The 8,469-nt window shown below is 46.5% G+C and overlaps 2 protein-coding genes across 2 annotated transcripts in view; both read left to right on the top strand.

The window, feature by feature from the left end:
- The window catches only part of LOC107215146 (keratin, type I cytoskeletal 16-like), a 3,850-nt gene extending 1,075 nt beyond the window's left edge, over positions 1 to 2,775 (top strand). Inside the window, exons 2-8 of the mRNA XM_033520047.1 lie at positions 396 to 478; positions 670 to 826; positions 1,053 to 1,214; positions 1,384 to 1,509; positions 1,602 to 1,828; positions 1,994 to 2,082; positions 2,491 to 2,775. Coding sequence (XP_033375938.1) covers positions 396 to 478; positions 670 to 826; positions 1,053 to 1,214; positions 1,384 to 1,509; positions 1,602 to 1,828; positions 1,994 to 2,082; positions 2,491 to 2,510 — 864 coding nt within the window. The 3' untranslated portion in view covers positions 2,511 to 2,775. The remainder of the gene's footprint in view (positions 1 to 395; positions 479 to 669; positions 827 to 1,052; positions 1,215 to 1,383; positions 1,510 to 1,601; positions 1,829 to 1,993; positions 2,083 to 2,490) is intronic.
- A 4,748-nt stretch (positions 2,776 to 7,523) lies between these two features.
- Positions 7,524 to 8,469, top strand: part of LOC107215080 (keratin, type I cytoskeletal 16-like) — a 4,139-nt gene continuing 3,193 nt past the window's right edge. Inside the window, exon 1 of the mRNA XM_033520011.1 lies at positions 7,524 to 8,356. Within this exon, the coding sequence (XP_033375902.1) occupies positions 7,750 to 8,356 (607 nt within the window). The 5' untranslated portion in view covers positions 7,524 to 7,749. The remainder of the gene's footprint in view (positions 8,357 to 8,469) is intronic.

Genomic DNA, 8,469 nt, shown 5'->3' with positions numbered 1-8,469 from the left:
CTCCCTTTGTCCCTGTCCCTCTCCTACAGACACCAGGTGGAAGGACTCAGCTCTTCCCTTACAATCAGGTCACATAGTACCAAAAAAACAGAGTAAACAGACACTGTGAAGAAATACATTCTACGAAAAGTTCTGCAAACACTCTTTGGGACACACAGGGTCTGTCCTTAACTTGATAAAAGGAAGAGCATGGATTTGGCAGGATGATCTCTAATAGCACAAGCTTCCTTGAAAAGTAAATCTGGATCTTTACCCTTCCATATGGCCCTTGCACTACTGCTAGAAACAATTCTAGGACCCACAATAAAACCCTACCAAAGCTTCGTGTCTTCTTATTGCTTTGTCCTGCAAATCTAGAACACAGAAAGGCTCCTCTTCCCCTTCCCCTTTTGCAGATTATTTCTGCCACTGTGGACAACAACAGAATGCTTCTGGACATCGATAACAGCAAGATGACAGCCGATGACTTCCGAATGAAGTGAGTACCTCCCTGTGAACCTTCCATGTCTGTCAAATTCTTGTCATCATCTAAAAAGACAAGGGAGAACTGCCCTGGGTGGTATTACTGAGTCATCCCATTTTACTGGAATACTGATCTTAGAAGGATCTGTGCTATTGACTGTCAGCACCTCATTTCCCCATTTCTCTGTCTCTGTGTGTGTGACATAGGTATGAGAATGAGCTGGTCATCCGTCAGACCGTGGAGTCTGACATCAATGGCCTGAGAAATCTCATGGATGGTCTCACTACCACTCGGTCTTCACTGGAATCTGAGCTGGAGACCTTGAAGGATGAGCTGATTGCTCTGAAGAGAAACCATGAGGAGGTACGATCCACTGATAGATGGCACAGCCAAAGACAGAACGTGTTGCTTCTTCACGGCTCCCACCATCACATATCAAATCAATTGCACCTTATTCATTATATAATATATATATTTATTCACACCATGGGACTGTCATTCCTTTGTACCTTGGACTGCTTTGCCCACAGTCCCCAGCACAACAAATGACCTGTGTGTGCTCTTGTGTCTCTCTCTGGACTCCCTGCAGGAAATGAGGCAGCTCCAGTCCCAAACTGGTGGCGATGTGAGCGTGGAGGTCAATGCTGCCCCTGGAGAAGACTTGACAAAGATCCTGAATGACCTGAGAGATGAATATGAGCAGATCATTGCAAAGAACCGCAAGGAGGTGGAGCAGTGGTACGAGGTCAAGGTATGTAGCAATGCCCAGAGTGGGAACTGGGTGGGACAGACCCGACACCCTGGTACCGGGACTGGCTGAAAGGGAGACGCTCCCTGGAGATGTGAGCACTCGCTCGGCAAATCTGCTCCCTGAGGAGCTGCTGTGGCTCAGAAAGTGTCTCTGGGGTTTGACTCCACAGATCCAAGAAGTCAATCAGCAGGTCACTTCCAGCAGCCAGGACATCCAGGCAAGCAGCCACCAGCTCACCGAGCTGAGGCGCGAGATGCAGAACCTGGAGATCGAACTGCAGGCGCAGCTCAGCACGGTGCGTGGGCAGCATCTGCGGGCCCTTCCCTCCTTGGCACGGGCAGGGAGCCGTAGAACTCCGCTCCTCAACTCCTGTGTTTGCCTTTCCAGAAAGGCTCTCTGGAAAACTCCCTGGCAGAAACCGAGTCTCGCTACAGCTGCCTGCTCCAACAAATCCAGGGGCAGGTTAACTCTGTCGAGGAGGAGCTGGCCAGCATCCGCTGTGAGATGGAGAGTCAGAGCCAGGAGTACAAGATGCTCCTGGGTATAAAAACCCGCCTGGAGCAGGAGATCCAGCAGTACCGGGCACTGCTGCAGGAGGGGCAGCAGGATCTTGTGTACGTATTTCATATTTTAGCAAGGGTGTAAAAAGAAATCCTCATGTACTTATTTACTAACAGAGAATTTTTGTCCCTAAAGCTACATCAACATATCTTTTAAGTGAACATCCCATGTTAATAGGTTTTGATGAATTCTCTCTTTTTTTTTTTCTTTTCTCACAGTGCCTCCCAAGGAGCTTTCCAAGGAGGTGGAAAATCTTCCCAGACTTATTCTGCTTCCTACTCTCATTCCCAGTGTGGGGAGATGTCAGGTAAGTCAACACTCTTTAAGCATGTGATTATTAGTGGGTTACATCTGCCCCAATGGCTGCAATGTATTTAGTCAGAAAAAAGTTTGGGTTGGGAATGATTCTGAGGTCCATTAGCCTAGGAGTGAGAAACCTCATTCAACCTGTTGCAGCAGAATCAGGGGTTAAAATACATCAAGTGTTGCTCTTCCCTCTGCCTAAATAAAATACAGCTTACAAACTTTATGGGATGGGAAACAGTTTTTGCTTACTGGAATAATAAAAAAATACAGTTCTGAGAAAGCGCTCAGGGTGCTGCTGGGCATGGAGCCTCTGTGCCTCTGCTGCTGACGCTGTCAGGTGTAAGAATTCCACTCAGCAGGAGTGTTCAGACTTCCCCTCAAGGCAATGATTTGCTCTGTGTTCACACAGGGCAGTCAAGAGTGTGCTAGAGCACCAGGAGAGACCCTGGCACCATCCAGCTGAGATGCACCGACCATGGGCGACAAGAGACACCCAAGAGTTTCTGCAGCATGGCCAAGGCAGCAGGAGGGGTTTGGAAGATGAGCCTGGTCACCTGCCCCAGCACCCCTTCCTCCACCCTGCAATGCTTGGCTTACTCAACTTGTGTTTGGCAACTCATTCTTTGTTAAAGGGCTCACCCTCTGCTGGTAACTCTGCTCTAATAAACCTTTATGTCTGCAATGCAAATCACAACTTGTCTGAGAAAATCAATATAACCAACCTCGTGCGGGTACTTCTCCAGATCATCCACTAAACATGGGCTGTGCAGCTGTACAGTGTACGTGGTCTCAGGACAGTCCATTTCACACTAGGAAAATGGACACAGTGCTGGGATAGAACCACTGAGTGAAAGGAAATAGCTGGCAGTGTGACCACGGCTGTGTGAGGTGAGACAACAGCCACCCTCTGCCTAGGGAAACTGCCAGGTGAGGCTGGCAGAACCCTCTCTTCACAAGCAAAAAATATAAGGCTGAAAATAGAAACCTTGTTGTGTTCTTGACACGAGTTTTCTCTTTCCTGAGACATTAAAAAACATTTACCATTTTGGTTTTTAGTGGTCACTAAGTGATTGCTTTCTGGCCCCTTGCCTTGCCACTTGCACTATGAGAGAATTAATTATGTGAAAGGAGAAAGAAAATACAAATGATGTGTAACTATCAGGAGATCAACTGTTAATTTACTAAACTGTGCCCAGTGGTACTATTATGACTTATCTGAGTCCATTAGTCTCATCACAGCTGGAGCCCTGTGAGAAGGAAGGTGTGACTCAGCAGAGGCTGTTCCAGCATGAGGGGGCTCCTCACAAGTATTTCTACATCTTTTGTTGCACACAGAATTACATATTGCTGACTTCAGTTAGGAAAGACAGACAATGGAACAATGTATCTGTTTCCTTCATTGTCAGGCACCAAAAGCATTTCAATGTTTTATGATAGAAATTTAAATTTAAATACTGATACAATACCAAGAACCCAATTTCTGTTACCATACACAGCTGGCTGATACTCTGCCTTTAGGGAAATGAGAGACACATTCCTTTCATTGAAGGTATTTTCTACATTTTTCTTCTTAAGAACATAACATATGAAACAAAATTAGAGACAAGAGAGCAATACTATATTGAAGCAGTTCTTTTAGATGTATTTTGCTTTCTGAAGATCACAGTGAAGCTCCTTTTCAGTCCCTGACTGTTGTGCACCAGATACACAAAATTTGCCTTGTATCACTTACAGGTGCCTGTTCGTCCCTTCCCCACTGATTAAACCTGGTTTCTAGTATTTCCCATTTCATTTCAGACTGAAGGATTGATCTGTTAGGGTAATGAAATGAAACACTTTCTCATCACAACCAACTTAAAAGAGTTTGATCTTGTTTAGGTCTTCTCTCAGTACCCACATGCCTTGGCTCTGCCAGCACAGCCCCCTGACTGCAGCCTGCAGTGAGTGCCCACAAAGAATACACTTTCTACTCCTGTTGAAAAACTGACTTTTATCAGTCCAGCATCAGGAATTTGTGTGAATAAAAGCCTGTCTACAATGAATAAAAAGCTCATTTCAGGTTTTAAAAGTATAGAAAGTGATGAAAAGCAAATGTAAACATGACTTTTATCTCCAGAGGCTGCCAGAACTCACTCAGGTCTCAGCTATATTTATTGTAGCCAAAGCAGCTGAAGGAGACATCTCTTTTGAGGTGAGATTATGGAACCTTAAACTACAGTTCATGAATGTAACTGAATAACTGGAAAGTTCTTTTGCTTCCTTCTAACATTCCAGAAGCACAGAACTCCCAGGAACTCCAGAGCAGCAGTGTCTGTCCCCATTTCTGAGCTGATTTGGGAGTGTGGTGGGTGGCACTGGGGAGCGTCCTCAGGAGTCTCTATAGCAAGATCAGCTCACTGCAGAGTCCTGCAGCTGACAGCACCATGCCCTCCACACATTCCTGCCAATCCACAGGGCACTAACCCCCACCTAGGGATGGGCCAAGGGCTGTCCTAGGGATAACACACAGCACAGCTGTGCCACAGGCACAGAATGACCCACAGCCTCCATCTAAGGCTGGCACGTGCTCCAGAAACCTTGTGCTATTGCTGTGATCAGCTTTCCACTGCCTGCTCCTGTGCTCACTTCACTCACCCATGTTCTTAGAAAAAGCCATACACTTGTTTAGTGTTCTGAACAGATCTACAGGATAGGAAAAAAAGGCTTTGGCAGGAAGAAATTTAGAATTCAATCAGTTGCCATCATCAATAACAGGAGCACATGGAAGAAGGTAGAGAGGAAAAGAACAGGAAAGGATCCCTCTTCTGGAAGTGTTTAATTTCCCTTGGGAAGTATCTCTAAATTTGTCCTTTTTCAGTGGTAGGAAAGACTATGAGTAATGATTTAGATCAAGCACAGAATCAAAATAGCTCACATTTAACAGGATTTTCTGTAGGTCTATACATATGAAAGTTTATGAGCCCAGCCCATGGAGTGAATAAGGGAAGGATGAGCCCAGAATGGGGGATTGTGGAATCCTACAGCTCTGAATGAACTGAACAAATGCACAGGTTGAGCGATGCTGCAGAACAATGGATGACGGATGAGGAATGCACAAATGGAGTTCCTGATGAAATTCTTGGGAGTTGCACTCTTCTTACCAAGACCACATTTGACTCATTTACAGTAGAACAATTAATTACCAGTAATTGTATCTAGGATTGTCCTCTCCCTCTCGTGTGATTGAAGACATGCATCCAGTAATGCCATCACAGCCTCTGTGGAAACCACAGCCTGCTCTTGGTTCTTCTGCCAATTTGGAGTATCTGTTTGTGGCTCAACATCCAACTTCACCGGTGAGTAAACAGCGCTGGGAAAGGATTCACAGCACTCCTACTTCAAACAAACTTCTGACTTGCCGAGGTCCATGAGGTGCACTATGAGCAGAAGGTCTGCCATAGGAGGATGTGATTTCAAAGTTCTTACAGCGCCTTTGAATGGCTGAGGAGCCTCAACATCTTCTACAGAACACATCTGACCTCCTTCTGTCATTACAAGGACTGTGAAAGGTAATGGCTCCTGAACAGTCCTGGCTCTTCTGGCTTGTGAAGTAAATCAGCAGGTCCAAACTCACTCACAACAGCCAACTCAGGCCAAGAGCCATGGACACAGGACAGTGGCCAGAAATGCACATGGAGACGAGGAAATACCCCTGAGTTACAGAACAGAAAGTCTAGAAATTAAATGTTTGGGATGCAGTTAGTAAGGATAGTTAGATCATCTATTTGAGAAAGTAAGAAAGGAACAGAGAGACAGAGAAAAGGCACCTGGTGATGGTATGAAATTACAGCATTGGGAAATGTCAGGAATTGTTGGGTCGGGTGTTGTGATGCAATGATGCCAAGAAGGAGATATAAAATCAGCACCTCTGGCACTAACACCAATCAGCAATAAACATCTCATAGGGGAGAATAAAAGTGCATTTCAACAATCTAATGAGGAAAATATGACTAAGGAATCACACCCTGTGAGAAAATAATTTTTATTTTTTAATAATGATGACTCAGTCTCAATAACATATGCAAAGCACTTGGTTCTGACGTGTGGATAATTAAAGAGCTACCAATAAAACAACAATCATAATTATGCAGCTCAAAGGATTACATTAACTGTGATATGGGGGTGGTGGTGTGTCAAGAAAGAGGGTGAATGGTTTTCCATGATTCTTCAGTCATCCATAACACACATTAGTAACTTTTATGGATCTCATAATCATTGTGGCTAAGAAAAAAAAAATGCTGCTTGAGCCACAACTGCAGGGTGTGTGTAAGTAACAGCATAAATGGAGAAACCAACAACAAAACAAATGGGTAATAACCTCCAGTAGAGATGGATTTCCATCAAAGTTCAGTGCTCACATTTAGAGGCCCCTTGTCTTTCAGGCTTAAAATTCACATTTTCCAAAAGTTATTTAAAGGCAAAATTTCCAAAGAAGGGCTTATGACAATCTTCCCCCTTATAGAAATGGTGCAGCTCTTCAGCACCAAGGGACAAAAGACCAAAGGTAAGGGGGATCTAGAGGATCATCACAGCTACCTCTGTTATACAAGGATAAAATCCCCAACATCAGTTGACCAAGACTTGAAACTCTCTCTTCCATCCACAGCTCCTGCACTGCAAACTCTTCAAGACTCTTCTGCCTCCCACAGTTAAAAATTTCCTTTTACTTTCCAAACACACTCAAATCCAGACTGTGCCCATTCCCACATGTACAACAGGATTGTTCTGTATTTCAAACAGCCCTGGGACCTCCTTCCTCAAGAGCCAGCTGATAACAATCTCAGCCTTCATCTGGCTGAGCCAAGTCCTTTCTTTCCTCTCCCAGGATACAGTCAATGCAGCCATACAGATTTCATGTACATATTACAATCACTGAGTGATCATAAATTTGCACAAAAACGTTTAAAAACTCACAGCTTTAAAATGCCATCACTGCATGCTCATGAGACAAGAGCATTTCCTGGAAGTGATACCACCTGAGTTTGGTGAGAACAGAAATAATATTGCTGCTGTTAAGCTCATTCTACAGTGATTTACCATTAAGTACCCTGAGAGATAGGGTCCACACTGAGCTTTCTCTTCTAAGGGAACCACCCAAATTCTTAGAGATTCTCTTTCCAGGGCAGTTCCACAGGCTGATTTGAACCAGCCTCTTGCAAAGGGTGCCTGAGTTCATACTTCTCCAAATCTGAAATTAAAGCAGAGTGATTAGGTAGGTGGTGCTTTCACCAGCTGTTTTCAGGACAAAAAGAAGTTACTCCAAAGAACAAAGAACAACTATTAAAATGAGTCTCACTCACTAAGTAGCCAGCAACAAACTATCTCCAACAAAATCTAACACACAGCCACCCACCCGAAATTGCAGTGCAGGCTTGGTGTGAATCAGCATGCAAACACAGAACCCGGGGGGAGGGCTGTCCCAAGCCCCAAAAGAAATTCCCCTTAGCACATCACTTTCAGCATGAGCACCATGGCTGGCAAAGCCCATGGGAAGCTGGACTGCCTGGCAGGTGACACCCACCCGGGCAGGTATAAATAGCCACCAGCAAGGACGACCTGCTCACTTTGATTTCCTCTATCTCACTCTGCACAGCTTTGCATCTGGGGCTGGATATCTGATCCCTTCACCATGAGCTGCAGCATCAAGAGATCATCCAGCACCTCGTACAGGAGCGGAGGAGGAGGTGGAGGCGCCTGTGGTGGCAGCAGCGGCCGCAGCTCCTCCGTGTCCTGCCGGCGCTACGCCTCCTCCGTGATCGGCGGTGGCAGCTACGGCGGGGCAGCCTGCGGGGGCTACGGGGGCGGCCTGAGCATGGGCAGCCTGGCCGGGGGCTTTGGCGGGGGCTTTGCGGGCAGCTGCGGCCCTGGGGGGGACCTGCTGCTCAGCGGCAATGAGAAGGTCACCATGCAGAACCTCAACGACCGCCTGGCGGCTTACCTGGAGAAGGTGAGAAGGCTGGAGGAAGAGAACGCTCAGCTTGAGCACCACATCCGGGAGTGGTACAAGAAACAAGCTCCCAACGTTTCCAAGGACTACAGCTCCTACTACCAGACCATTGAACAACTCCAGAACCAGGTAAGATCATCCCAGCACAAGTGGCTCCATCTCCCGCATGCTCCTCTCTCCTCTAAGACCTTCCTCCTTCCTTCTTGTTTCTTCCTCCTCCCTCCATCCCCAGCACTGGGCTCTACCGCCCGCAGGACGGCCGTGCTGGTGGCACCGCAGGCACAAACCTGCTGAGCTGCACCTCCCATCCCCTGGGTGAGCAAAGCCTCACAGCAGCCCACAGGCAGCAGGGCACAGCCCCAGGCACCAGGAGCTCCAGCAGCCACAGACACGCTGCCTCAC

Source organism: Parus major, chromosome 27 (assembly GCF_001522545.3).
Source record: "Parus major isolate Abel chromosome 27, Parus_major1.1, whole genome shotgun sequence".
Lineage (NCBI taxonomy): Eukaryota > Metazoa > Chordata > Aves > Passeriformes > Paridae > Parus > Parus major.
The sequence above is the reverse complement of the archived record's forward strand: the minus strand, read 5'-3'. Positions and strand labels throughout refer to the sequence as shown.